The sequence below is a fragment of the Anopheles moucheti genome, chromosome 2, assembly GCF_943734755.1.
Source record: "Anopheles moucheti chromosome 2, idAnoMoucSN_F20_07, whole genome shotgun sequence".
Taxonomy (NCBI): domain Eukaryota; kingdom Metazoa; phylum Arthropoda; class Insecta; order Diptera; family Culicidae; genus Anopheles; species Anopheles moucheti.
Genome location: NC_069140.1, coordinates 82,282,940 through 82,297,269, shown reverse-complemented (window position 1 = coordinate 82,297,269; position 14,330 = coordinate 82,282,940). Strand labels below are relative to the sequence as shown.

The window sequence follows — 14,330 nt, the reverse complement described above, 5'->3', positions numbered from 1 at the left end:
AAACATCACTCGAACATCTGAAGTAAAGTTTCTGGAAATCCCCGCATGCTTCGATGGTGTGTCAGAGCAGCGCCCAAGCCATCTACACGGTTTGCGCTTCAACCAAATGCTGCCGTGCCTCCTCAGAACAGCTACACTTGGAACAGATTTCCCAACCAACAGTAAATCCCTGCTTGTTTCCTCGTGAAAATTCACACCAAATGCGCGCGTCCGCATACGATTATGTTACCGCCCGGTAATAGATCCGAAGATGAAAATCTTCCGTCTCAAACCGACCACCATGAAAGCGCAGAGCAGGAGGGAAACCACGCCAAGCCTAACTCGGGGTGTGCGTAAAAAAAAATGCCGACCATAAAATGTGGCATGACGCTTCGAAAAACGTACCAATTCCACCTTCCCGAGTAGTTTCCCCAACGAAATTTGTACAAAACCCACGCCTTCGCTTCGTTCGCGCCTAATTCTAGCCACAATTTACACTTTACCCTAACTTAACCACAAATTTTCGACGCCAGTCGACGCGACACACGTCCGCTCACCTCGGCAACGAAAACGGAAGTACAGCGCTTTTCGAGCAGCCGTCCGAAACGAAGACGCTGCAAATCGAGCACGTCGCACACGCCCGATCATTCGTGGCATTTCCATGGCGGCACGGTTAATCGGGCGCGCGCGGCTGACAAACGTTTCGAGTAGTTTTGTTGCTTTTCCGGTTTCGCGCCGAACGGAAAAATTGTTGTACCTTTATTTTTCAGTTTAAATAGTGGCAAACTGTTTGCCTTTGTTCTGTTTAGATAGTGTTTAGATAGGCAAGTGTTTAGTGTAACTGCTAGAACATAATCTTTTATGGTTTTGAATTAGCTTCCAAAATAACAAAATATGTTGTGTACAAGTTTGTGGCGGTCCGTGTGGATTGATCACTGTGCATTAAAAAAAGGCGGCAACTTTATTGTACTCGTGAGCAATCGGAATAAAACAGGTGAGTTCGTTCTTTCCTCAAAATACACGATCAGAACAAAGTTGTTGTAATACGGCTTAAAGGGATTTCGGTTCCAGTTCATAGTCAAAGTTGTCGGAATAGGTTCTGGACGGTTTCAAAATCGCTCCCAAGCTTCCGCACGTTTCTTTTAGCGGGTGCACGTTTTCCCGGCTTGTTTTTCCTGGTGTCGGAACCGGAGTTATGGAGTAACCCGGATAGAAATGTGGCAATGCTCTAGAAAAATGTTCACTAGATCGAGCCAAACAAAAGGAATGCATCAAGCCCGAATTTCCGCAAAGAGCTCCCTGTTTCCTCTGACCTTCGATATGATTAATTTGAATTTATTCGTCGGTTTACGCTTATTTGCTAATCGTGATAAAATAATAAGTTAGTATCGGTGCTAGATAAAATAAAATAAACTTTGTTCTTCTGCAAACCCCTCAAACGCAACTTGCCAACATTTCCCGTGGGGTGCTGTATGCGAAATGCGAAAACGTGTACAGGGGGAGTGTGAAAATGCTTGGTGGAATGTAAACCTCCCTCGATTTAGGCGTTTGTCTAACACACGGACTCTTACACTACTCTCCATTGCAATACACTCGTGTCCATACCACCGGCCGATAAAAGACGCACGCCATCGTGCATGAATTGTACCGACGTTACATGACTGCTGTGACCCTTGTAACTATGCGATAGCGACTGCAAAACAAACAAAACAAGACATACATTTGCATTGTAATGATACATCTCAATCCTTCCCCTCGCATAGCTCACCTTTGGCTGCGATGCTGGAAAGCTAAACAGTCGAATTTTGCCGAAATCATCGGCACAGACAAGGAATTGTTCCTCGCCATCCTTGCACACACTGTTGATATCCGTGCCGTCAAAGTTTTCCGGCCAAATGCCAATCGTTTCGAAGCTTACGGAACAGTTTTGGGTGGCCCATTCGAGGTTCTTCACCGTGCTTTGGCTCGTTATTTGACGGCAGAGTGTTGGATTCCCTGGATGGATGGATGGATATAAAAAGGTTCCTTGTCAGTGTTACCTCACAATATAGCAAATTAATTGTCAACCAATACTCACAATATAATATTTCATAATCGCCAGAATTGGACCGCAAAATTTGGCTGTCCTTTGACCAGTCGAGATGTGATATGAAACTAGAGTGACCCTGTTGGAAAATAAAGTAAAATTGGATCAGAAACTTTATGAAGCCAGCATTTTAATAGTGTTGAGATTAATGAATCTTTCGGGTAGAGTCATTTTCAAGTCATTCTTTCGTTAGGAGTCATTCAAAACGGGAAACGATTTTCAAACTATTGATGAATCGTTACAGATTCATCCCGAAAGATTCAAGAACCCTTGAGGATTCAAACACATTCGATGAATCGTGAATCTTAAGAGTAGAGTTTCAGAGTCATTCACTCAGTTCAAACAACTATTCAGATTCATGTATATGAACATGCATTCACCCAACACAATGTTCTTACCGTGCATTTTCCAATCTTGGAAAATCGGTGCGCCACTTTCGTGCACTGATAGACGTAGATGCAGTTGTCTTTGGAACCGACTGCCAGCAGATTCCCGTCGGGTGAGAACTGCAGGCACTGTATCACCTCCTGTCCGTCGGTGTACGTCGCCAACAGTTCCCGCGTCACAATATCGAACACGGACCAACGTCCACCGACGCCTCCCGCCACAATAACATCACCGTTGTTCGCTATCTGCACCGAGTGTATCGGTTCACCGATATCCTTGCTCCACACTACCGAGTGCGACAGCGAATCCCACAACTGCAACAGTCTGTCTCTACCACCGGTTACGAACTGTGCCACCTGTGGGTGTGTTGCCAGCGACCACAGTATATCCGTATGACCCATCACGATCGGTACCAGGCTGAGCGTAAAGTCACCGGACAGGATACAATTCTTCGTCGTGCCGATCAGCAGTTGGGAACCTTTGCCCTGTGCCACCACCCGTACCGCACCGAAGTGTGCCTCTACGATCTGTTCCGCCTTCATGTGCAGTGCATCGTCGAACAGCAGCAACAATCCGTCCTTGCCGCCGGTCACGAACCCACCATTCCTTAGCGCGCAAATCGTAAACACGGGACCTTCGTGCACCTTCTTCAGAAACCGACTAATAACGTTAGTGCCACGCTTCCATACAGCCAAATTGCCACTGGAATCACCGGTCACGACGTCACCCGTCTGCGTGAACGAGATTGCCGTCACGTACTTCGGCTTTTCGAAGCTCTCGAACACACCCATCCGCTTGTACAGCATGCCGTTCTGATCGAGCGACCAGAACGCGATGTGATTCTTCCCGATCGTAATGATCTGTCCCTTGTCGAGCGGATGAAACTCGACCGCAACGACCGTATCGACGGAACACTTCGTTTCGGTGATCTTCCGCCCACCGTCCTTCTTCTGCCAGTCCCATATCGATATGATCTTGTCGGGCGAATCGTCAATAGCGGCCAGTATGTTGCCGCTGTCCGCACGGCTAAACGAGAGACAGTTGATCGACCCGGTAAATTCTCCACACCCAACCATGTTAAGCGTGGCCAACGAAACCGAATTCCAGATCAGGATGTGAGGTAACGATTCGCGTCCTTCATGTCCACCGCACTGTCCACTAGCCACGAGCAGCTTGTTCGGATGTACGGCCAAACTTTTCACATCGTCCGTATGGCCGAGATAGTGCCGCTGCGTGTGTTCGTCCATGTTGTACAGGATGACGACGGCTGCGACAAAGTACACCATTTCCCCGGTGGGCAGTTGGTACAGATTCGAACGGCAGTCCTTGCCCCGGTATCCGTACGCCCAATCGAGCCGTAAGCGTCTATTTGGGGCCGGCTGTACCTTCGTCAGCTCGTACGTGGACAGTTGTGCTTCGGGAATGTGTATGACGATCGGGCGCCCGCTGATGTACAGCTTCACGTACTCGTCATCGTCGTTTTTACGCTGCACGTACGGATGCGATTGGCCCTGGCGGCTAGAATTGCCACTGAGATTCAGCAGTGATTTGGCCGAAAACCTTGACATGCTGTGGAAGAGAAAGAAAGTATAAAACAGGACATGAGTTTATCACTTCTTAAAGGGTTCATTATTTAAAACCATTAGTAAACTAGTTCTATAATACGTAATACGTTTTACGTAAAGAGTGCAAGACACTCTTTGGGTATCAGTTGGAGTATCTACATTATCGACAACGTTCATGAGGCACCCTGTTTCCCTAGTTACAGGCCGAAAAGTCTTGTTCAAGGCGATTATATCCAATCTATTTTCCCAAAGTACGATATGAACGCGGTTGTAATTTACGGACCATATACAACTTTTTCTGTCACCGTACATTGTTGTTATTCTTTATCGCAAAGAAACGCGATGTGGGACAAATTTTTATGTTTGCGAGCTTGCAAAATGTTTGTTTGCTTATCGGAAAAAGCAGGAAAAAATTCCATTTTTGTCGTACATTGACTGAAAAATATTACGAAATAATCTTATTCCCAAAGTGGTCTGAGTGTTCAACCGTCTTCAGTCTGATAGGCATCCACAAGCACGAGATTGGGGGCACATCATAATTGATAAGATAAGGCATTTAATTGATAAGCTTATAAGACACGCAAAATCCGAATCAAAGGCCGGTCCGATACAGCCCGGATCTGCACGCAACCAATCTGTTACGCACCTTCCACTGCTTCCGGTGCCACTCGGACTGCCCGGCGTGCTGATGAAATCCCCGGTCGAGGACCACCGTTTTCCCATGCCGGAAGACGCGAGCAGTGCATGGTGCGAATTGACGGATGCGGACGCATTCGGTTGCCTTGGCGATGGGGACGGTGCCGGTGAGATCGAATGGCTGCTCATCGAGTCGGAATGTAGCGAACCGTTTGAGTAGTGGATGGCCTTTTGCGCGAGGTTCGGCTTCACGCGTGACGGTGAGCTGGTCACACGGGACGGTACCCGGCCGAAGCGTTTTTCTTCCACCGTAGAATTCACTAAAACAGAGCGAACACAAAGACGTGATAAGAAATTGGCAATAGAGTGAATGCCGGCGATGGGGAATGGAAGCAAAAAAAGAACACCTACGCCTCGTGAGGGTATTGCGGGAGAAGCGAAAACTTTTGCTGGATAAACTACTATTCTGCACAGTGGTGGACACGTTATCACTGACCGCATGATGTACTCCGCCTCCTCCTCCACCACCCGTACTCATTCCACCGCCACCGGCAGGCGTGCCCGTTCCACCACGGCCACTACCGCTCGTGCTGTTCTCGTAGCTGTTATCTATCGTGGCCAGCCGACGCAACACATCGGCCAGCGTGGACTTGAGACAGACGATCTCATCCTTGTGCTCCAGTACTTGCCGTTCGAGATCGTACACACGCTCCACCAGGCCGGCCTTTTCCGTTTCCAGCATTTCCTCTGCAAAACAAAAGAAGAGAAACACGCTCGATTAGTTCAAGGGCACACACTACTGACCTTGGGTGGCCAATCATTGGAATGCAGGGGAACGAGTTTGTTGATTAAACTGCGAAGAGGTTTAATTGATAGAAGGGACAACACTTTACGCCATTCTTTGGAACCGTTCATTTCATCTGTCGTCTTCTTGTTGGTGTCGGATGTTGGCACGGGTTGCGCTGCGGACATTTCGACATTTACAGACAACCCCCCCCCTTTTGATTGAGCAAAATACTATCACCTATCGGTTACACAACAAAACCACACACAAAGCCACGCTACATCTATGCGTACTGGGCCTTTTCACACATCAGCAATCATAGTTCGACGTGGGACACTTCACACATCTCGAAACACCGGTCGGTCATCACCAGGATCACGAACCGCGAACAGGGAACGAAAACAAAAACAGGACACCGTTCGGCGTTCGGCCGCGTGTGCCAAAATGACAGCTGTTTTGCACGGGAGAAATTGCACAGCAGTGCCGACGTACTTCCCCAGGTTTATAGCTGCGCTTGGGAACATGCGCGCAACACAACTCTAATCAACCTACTACACACTGTCCAGCTGCGAGGAGGAGGAGCAAATATGCTACGGAATTTTTCGCTGTGATACGAGGGCAAGCCTGGACACACCGCGGTGGTTTGTTGTGTTGTGTTGAGTGCTCCGGCCTGTTTAGATAGAAGTGCTGCGGTGCGCTAGAGGGGGCGGAAGGTCAGCGGTGTGTCTTGTGTTGTGTTTTGCGCTATTTGATATCACCGGAGGACTACACACGCTCTATCTACACTGCACAATCACTGTACCGCACTATCTACCGTGAAGCAAGTGGGAAGCAAAGATTGATTCTATGGGCGTAGGTGGGCATTGGACAATCTTCTTGTTTTGGAAGCAGATATTTAAAAAAAAAAACGAAAAAAAATTACGCACATTTATCAATTACAGAAGGACGCTGAATTTGGTATGAAAGCACTCTATCAACGTTAGAAATCGAAGTAGGCGTTGAGGAGGCGATTCGATACCGCAGCAACGCTTCTCAACCCCCAAAAAAGCACCCAACTTAACTTACCCGAAAATTCATGCAAATGTTTGTATGACTTTTGCACTTGGCTGTTGTTAACGGTGGTCGTCGTCGATTGTGCCATCTCAAGCATCTGTTCATCCACCTCCTCAACGCTGGTGGACATTATGTGGTGGTGATGATGATGATGTTGTTGCTGTTGCTGTTGAGCCGGTATGGTGGAACTTTTTAAAACATCCCCATCCCCACCAACCGTAGCAGGCGTTTCCTGATCGGTTTCGTTGCTCATCGTTACCGGCAAAATGTCTTGTTGGTTCTAGCGTTTGAAAAAAAAAAACACTGAACGAGTAAACACACAAACACGTTTTCGTAACAGTTGTGAAACCTTTCGCGTTTGTTAACCGTGTGTCGATAGATAAACTTTGAAGGTTGATGTATGTTTTTTTTCCTCCCTTCGACAATTTCAAACTGATGATGGAAACCCGCCTTTATGATGGATGGAATCGCGCGTTCTTCCGCTAGCCACTATCTTCTGGCTCGAAACCGATCAGCCGGGAAGGCAACTTTGACGGATAGCAGCAGTAGCAGCGTCAGCAGTTTCACACGCCGTTTGTTGGTTAGTATTGGAAGTTTTCCCTTTTTTTTCTCTTTTGCCTTGTCCACCCCCTATTAGTTAGCACAGCGCGGGACGGAAACCTTCCCGGGTGAATTGTTTGCTTTCTCGTCTAAAACTCGTTCCTTGCAGGAGCGCAAAAGCTCCCCCGTTTCTGCCGGTCTCTGGTACGGAACCGGGAACAGCACACACTCGACGCTCTACTGGGATGATGTTTCAGCTAATTCACACATCGAATGACATCATTGTATCGCCAAACATGGGGACCGGAGCTGTGGTACCATCATCATCATCATCATCCGTTTTCGTTGGTGATTGCACCCTCCACTCTTCCCTTCCTGGTTACTCCCCGGACCGTCTACTCGCAGTGCGCTTTCCGGTGGACATTTTCCACCTTCTTCTGTAGCCGTATCTTCTTCGCGTTTGTCATAAAATGCCAAACCGTCTACGTGTCCCGCATGGGGTGTGAATATTAATGCCTTTTTACCGTGCGGAGATGCAGTCGCGTTTACAGTCGCGACCAAACGGTTTTCATGAGCGTGAACTTGCCGTACGCGATAACATCACGACTTTAGACACGTTCGGTGTACGCTTTTTCGCCTCCTTTCGCAATGGTTGGGGCCACCTCGATGATAACGCCGATCTTTCCGGGCAACGGTTCGGGGTTTGTTATTGTTTAGATAGCGCTTTGGCAGCGGTACACGCAGCAGCAGCGCAGCAACATTTCTGGTTGCTGCAACGCGGCGAAACCAATCGATCGAACTGCACAAGAACGAGTGAACCTTCGGCTAAAAAACCCAGCAAGCTTGATGCTGCTGCTGCTGCTTTTGCTCCAGTTTTGTCACGTCACAAGAAAATTAAGCAGCAGGCCCAGTTTCCCATGCTTTATAAAATGCTCTCTCTGCTCCACCGACCAGGCACAGGCCAGAGATGAAAAGCCGGCGAGTTCTTTCTTCACTGCGTCCTCTGTTTTTTACGACGGGGTTTTGTTTGCCGGAACGGGGTGGTAGCTTGTGGCACAGTTTTGCTTTCCTTTCACAACAGTTGAACTGGAAGGCCTGGCTGCCGTTCGCTGTACCGTTACCCCCCGGGTATTTGGAGCTCTCCGGAACGCACGAGACACCACCTTCCACAACTGGTGTGAGAAGCACCAACCCTGTATGCGAAGGAATCCAGTGGTATAATGGTTTATTTTTTCATCTGTTATTAGTTTCGGCTATTTCTTTCCGATTTTTTTTTTCGTTTGGCAGAAAGCCACCTACTAATATCGGGATTTACCACCACCACCACCATCTAATGCCGCTGGACACGAGCGGCCGGAATGTCGCGTGGTTTTACGGAAAGTGGGACAACTGTGCTGTTTTCCAACGACATTCCAGTTTCCCTCTTGGGGTGGTCGCCTCCCTTCTTTCGCGGGGTAGAAAAACAGAACAAACGCGATGCGGCAATATTGTGCGCGAGCTTTCGAAATAGTCAGCCAAACTTTAAGCTCCCCGGGGCTGGTATTATACCACGGTGCTCAGCTTGTAAACATTCTGTTCTGTGTCACCAAATATTTACACTTAACACGCGTCGCGTATCGCTTAATTGAAGTTCACTTGCTTTCTGCGTGTCGCGTCGCGGAAAACTTCACACGCAGTTTCCGCACACTTGACTGAGCACTTCTCGTCGAACGATCGGTCGCTTTTGTCACGCTAATTTGCGGCCCATCAAGTGCACTTTCAACTAGTTACCCCCTTTTGCTGTGCTCAAAAGGGAATGAAATTGTCTCACTACACGGGGGCAGCACAGTTCTTTGGGCGCACGATACACCGCCGCTTCGCGAGTCTCCGTGTACGCGCAGCTAAAAATCGCGATGGTTTAGGAGAAATGCACGCAGCGAGTGCAACAGTCGCCGTTCCCTATAGAAATTGGAGATTGGAAACGCGACGGCACACACACTCGCGCACGACCGCTTTGCTAAGCCCGCAGGTAGTGTGCGTAGCAGTGGTATAAACGCACTTTTGTATTGTTGTTACTCACACCGGTAAATAGGCGCCATTTCTCGTGAATCCATACCTGTGCGTACGGCAGGAAAGAGAACGCACGAGCGGTAGGGTTTCTCCCTTTGCTGTCTTTTTTCTTCGCCGCACACCATATGACAGTTTCTAGCGAACTCCACGGAGAACAGGTGGCAGGTTGTGACCGTTAGGGCATATTGAAAATGCCAGCCAACCGTTCCAAACCGATCCGGTGTGAGCTTTACAGTTGGCGCCAGAATTGTGTATCACCTTGTCTTTAAGGTCACTTTACCTTTCAACTTTCATCACGTGACTCTGTGGCCATGAAAGTCGTGAGAAATATCGGGGCAGCTTCCGAGAGCAGAACTGGTGCATTCCGCCAAGGATCTTGTCAAGGATAGTAGACACTAGTGGGGTAAGCTTCTTGGAGATCCTGAGCGAAATTGCAGCTGGAGTCTCTCAGGACTAATTGGGACCCCTTGTTACTCAAGGCCTCCGGCGGTCACTTAGTTTGCATGGTGGGTGAAGTTGGTTGCATATACCTACCTAATGATCGCACTCGATGATACTTGATCATCTGTTCGACGTACTCTGGTAGTGATGTCTTCGAGTACCGTGTGTCAGGATCCCGCAGGAGTGCGCTCCAGTTTCTCTCCCCCAGAAAGGATCACAAGGTTCACAAGGTTCACAAGGTTCACACGCACACACACACGCTTTTGGTCAGCAATTGAGGTCACCGAAAAATGGTGTGCACACGGTCGCGCCGGATGAACAATTCTGGTCGAATCCGTGGATCGCGCGATCAGCACAATGTATCGCCGCGCGCGCTAATGTTGATGATCGTTGGCCACTACTAACTGCGCACACTAGCCATAACGGCTCACAGCGATTCAACCCTGCTGCCCCGGAGAGGTGTATGTATTTATGGTTGAATTGAACCTCTTTCCAAAAACGGTATTGAGCGAAAACCCGAAACCCCTTTTACTTAGTTTCCCCGCCCCGGAACACAAATGCCCCTCCCCAGCTTCGTCCACGGCTGTGCTCCCGTGGCATGGGTGTTGAATGAATTGGTTAGCCAATTTGGCACAGCATACGTGTCGAATGAGATGAGATCGTGATCGTTTGCTTGTTTCGACGTACTCGCACAGGGTGTTTCTTTCCTGCTCAGTCTTGCGGTATCAACACCTCCACCGATCCTCACGCACCGGTGACCTTTCGGGCGCGTGTACGCCTTGGAAGGTGCTTCACGCGCTACCGGACGCCTTTGGTGATGTCAAGGTTAAGGGTCTGGCCAATGTTTACTTTAACCGGGGGTACGATGGGACACATGAACGCGATAGCGCACTGTGCTTCATCATTCTTGAGCCGGAGAGATAGAGAGAGAGAGAGAGATTGGTTGAATGCAACCGTTTTTATTGATCTTTAACTAATTCTACTAGTTTACTACATGGCATGGATCAATTACGACGTACTACTGTGGTTCTAGCCATTTAAAATGATGGACAGTTTAACCGACATAATCGAATGTTCCGATACACCCATCCATCGATCGTAATCCTCGAAATGGGCACCTTAAGTGTTTGTGGGGTTGCTGGAGAAGACGATTGGTACCATAAAGCAGCATTGATCTTTATTCTCGCTCGTAAGCTTCCACATCATTTTGAATTCCAGCTGAGACATGCGCTAAATTTGCCGTAATGGTGTTGTGAATTAGTTTTATAAAATTGCACATCTAATATGAAACAAATGACACCTACCTCGTGTAATGTTATATTGTTGATAAATTCATAGACGTACACTTCTCGTAAACCAGCTATCAACGGACAGCTTGTACTTTGACATGCTTTTTTATCCGTTTCGAAGAAGGGTAGAGAATGTTTAAAATTCCGGTAAACCAAAAGCGCATCACTGGTGAGGTTATTGGCATAGAACTCTAAGAACGAGGATAGGAGAAACTATCATGAATAGAAAATAATTGCAATCTGGCTGTACTGTCTTACCCGGTGTATAATCGAATGTTATGGTGATATTTGACGAACGGTTGAAGGTACATGGAGATCCTTCCGCAGCTTCCGGGCATGGCCTGATCGAGACATGGTGAATGGTACACTTATCTGCGACTATAAAGTGGAAAAAAACTATAACTAAACAATCCGGAGAGGATGAGATATATATGGGCACTATCTACCTTCATCAGGACATTTCTGAGTGTTCACTATTTCGGCAGAAGCCATATGGAGGCACAGTGCCAGCAGGACGACGGACGCAACCGTTTGGAGGCACTTCATTTTCACTGCAGCTAGACGATGTCACGATGTTGACGGTGGAAGGTTTTGCTCAAGATTGAAGATTAAAGCTTCACTGATCATCTTATAGATGATCGCAAATAGCGTCGTCAGTCAGTAGATGACATGATAAGCGAACCTTCAAATTCCCAGAATCTTGACCTACTACTACTTGACCCACTCTTAGTAGAGTACGTTGTACGATGATATGGTTAGGTCATCAATCCGTTTCCAGGAAACACGGTCCAGGGCTGCATCCAATAACCCAGAGGTTTAGCTCTATTCTCTGATCCAGCCAATGAGCCACTACGTCCGGTCGCCGACGAGCATCTTTCTGGTAGAGCATGAGTCCGATATCCTCCTTACGTGGCCCAGTCATAGCTCAGCTAGCAGCCCAGATCAGCCCGAGCTCGTGGCTTTTTATCCTTTAGAAAACAGCACAGCTAGCTTGCTGGAAGTGTCATTATTCACGCTCCCTGCTTTATAAAAACCGTCAAAGATTTATAAATGCATCTCCGGATTTCGTTGCTTAGATTGTTATGCGGAGTTATGATCGTACCAAGATAGTAGAACTCCTCCATATCTCCATATCTCCAGATCATCACCGTCAATTGATAGTCTGCTCCCCAAGCGGGTTCTATCAAGGTTCGCGCCTCTGGCCAGCAGATTATTTTTCTTTGTCGTATTGATATTCAAATCAATCAGTAAGGCCTCGCGTTTCAATCGGATATACGAGAGCTATGTTAAGTAGCAGACAGGAGAGTTCGTTCCCCTGTCTTTGTCCCCGGAAAGCTTTTTAACCGAAAGACTTTTTAGACCTTTCGGTAAAGTTAAAGAATCTGATGAATAAGTACTGTTTAATATCATTTCCATATAAAAAGCAACTAAAATAGCTGCAACTAATTTTCTATCTCAACTCTAGAACCCGCCGAATACCAAAATCCACAAGCATATTTTTCATTCTGCTGCCGCATTTGTTATATTTGTTTGCGCGACTAAAGTTTCGCCTTGCTGTAGTCTATCCATAGCGGATTCCTATCTTATGCGGACCGATTTTGTTTCCTTTGAAAATGTTCGTGACGGTGGTCGGCAGAGTAAAGCAGCAGGATTCATTATTCTCACTCGTCAGCCTCACCGTGACGTTAGTGTTTTGCTGTGGGAAGAAGTAAAACCGCCATGCTGGCTTAGTGAGTTTATTGGTCCTAATCCAATAGGTAAGCAATCAGAGTCACCTACCACTGGAAACAAAAATGTGGTTTGAAATAGTTGATAGCAACGAAACACATTCTGGCCACTTTATACTTGGTGTACTTGGAATACTTGGTGTATAGTCGAATGTTAAGGTGACTATCGATCTACTGGATAAAGTCCAGACAGCTTGGCGACATGGTGTGATCGAAACCTTATGAATTGTACACTGATCTGTGGTTATTAAGTGGGCAAACTATTACTAGAGACTTTTGGGTGGATGAGATGCACGTCTACTATCTACCTCCACCAGGACATTTCTGGAAGCTCGTCACATCGACAGACACCACACACAGTGCCAGCAGCACGACGGAGACAACCGTTTGGAGGCACTTCATTTGCACTGAAACTAGACGTCGTTGCTGTTGATGGTGGAAGCTATCGCTACCGACTAAAGATTAGGCTCAGAGATCATCCCTGGAATTAGCGTTGCATATAGATGAGATGATAAACGAACGTCCTCTAAATTCCCAGAGAGCATTCCCAGTTGAACAACCAAGCGAAACAAAATCCTTTCAACAGATCGACCGCCATAAATGGCCTAACATAACCATAACGACGGACACAACCGTTTGGAGGAGCTTCATGTGCAATGTTGATGGTAGAGGCTTTCACTAATGACTAAAGATCAGCCTCACCGAGCATCAGATAGATGATCGCAAATAGCGACGTCAGTCAATAGAAGGGGTGATAAGCGAATGCGTTCTCAATTTGCAGAATAAGGTATTGATTTCCAATAGTGGAGAGCCTCATTTACGTCCATGAACCTGGCGAAGCCTTCCAAACTGCTTCCTCTGATAGTGGTTCGAAAGTCGCTGTTCCCCGAACTCGTTTAGTACCAAATAACAGTTGTTTGCCCGAGTTGGTTCAAATGTAACGTAGGACAACTTTGTGGCAATTACAAAACTCGTTTGACTATTCGACAGCGAGTCTATACAGACGAGCTCCTGATCCTTTAGTTTAGATTAAAGTTGATATTGTATGCATGCCCATTAAGGCTAAACTAAATGATTTCCTTTGATGCGTTAGCGGAAACGGGAGAAGATGCGAGGTAATATGATTCAAAATGCAAGCAATTGGGCACTACAGGCGACAATAGAGAAAGTCGGTATTAAAGGTACGTTATAATTTCCTTCGAGGAGCTCCAAAGGATAGAGAACATACGGCATGAAGTGACTTTAGACTTTAGTCGATGAATATTCGAAGATTCCGATCCGGTAGAATTGGGCACTATTACATATTTATGTCGGTGGTGATCCTTTGGTCTTGGTTAAGAGTCTGGTCAATGCTTATTATTAAGAGTCAATGATTATTCTGTGTAATTAATGTTTGTATTAATCTTTATTTATTAACGCGATCAAACACCGATCTTCATTTATTGATTGACAATTTTCATTGATCTTCAACAAAAGCTACACGTATAGTTCTAGTCGGTATGGACCGTTCGTTGGTACTATCGAAACGGGTATCCTAAATGCTCTTGTTTGTCCTGGCGATGATGATCGGCACAACAAAGCAGCAGGAGTCGTTAATCTCGCTTCTCACCTTCCACTTGAAGTCGTATTGTTGCTGTGCGAAGAAATTAAATCACCACGCTGTAATGGTTCGTGAATTGTTTCTTTTTTGCTTCAAGCCACCTACCGGAATATTTATCAAGCCAATGGGAAAACTTTCGGTGTGCGTTTGTCGCACACCGGATACCACCAGCCCTTTCGCATGCTTACTGACTT

General features: G+C 47.0%; 2 protein-coding genes across 3 annotated transcripts; both read right to left on the bottom strand.

Annotated features, from left to right (window-relative positions):
* Positions 1 to 1,293: 1,293 nt before the first annotated feature.
* LOC128310045 (echinoderm microtubule-associated protein-like 2) lies at positions 1,294 to 6,743 on the bottom strand. 2 transcript variants are annotated; one of them, XM_053046579.1, is made up of 7 exons: positions 6,503 to 6,743; positions 5,065 to 5,400; positions 4,664 to 4,973; positions 2,464 to 4,021; positions 2,057 to 2,144; positions 1,748 to 1,974; positions 1,294 to 1,672 (listed from the first exon to the last, which is right to left on the bottom strand). In XM_053046579.1, exons 1-7 carry the CDS (start codon positions 6,741 to 6,743, stop codon positions 1,547 to 1,549), a joined length of 2,886 nt encoding a protein of 961 aa, XP_052902539.1. In that variant the 3' UTR covers positions 1,294 to 1,546. The 2 variants fall into 2 exon arrangements, with proteins under 2 accessions (XP_052902539.1, XP_052902541.1); XM_053046581.1 differs by lacking the exon at positions 6,503 to 6,743 and adding an exon at positions 5,547 to 6,046.
* A 3,896-nt stretch (positions 6,744 to 10,639) lies between these two features.
* On the bottom strand, positions 10,640 to 11,355 carry LOC128299484 (ecdysteroid-regulated 16 kDa protein-like). The gene is made up of 4 exons (XM_053035472.1): positions 11,256 to 11,355; positions 11,068 to 11,187; positions 10,825 to 11,000; positions 10,640 to 10,750 (listed from the first exon to the last, which is right to left on the bottom strand). The coding sequence occupies exons 1-4, from the start codon at positions 11,353 to 11,355 to the stop codon at positions 10,640 to 10,642; spliced, it is 507 nt and encodes a 168-aa protein (XP_052891432.1).
* Between the last annotated feature and the right edge of the window lie 2,975 nt (positions 11,356 to 14,330).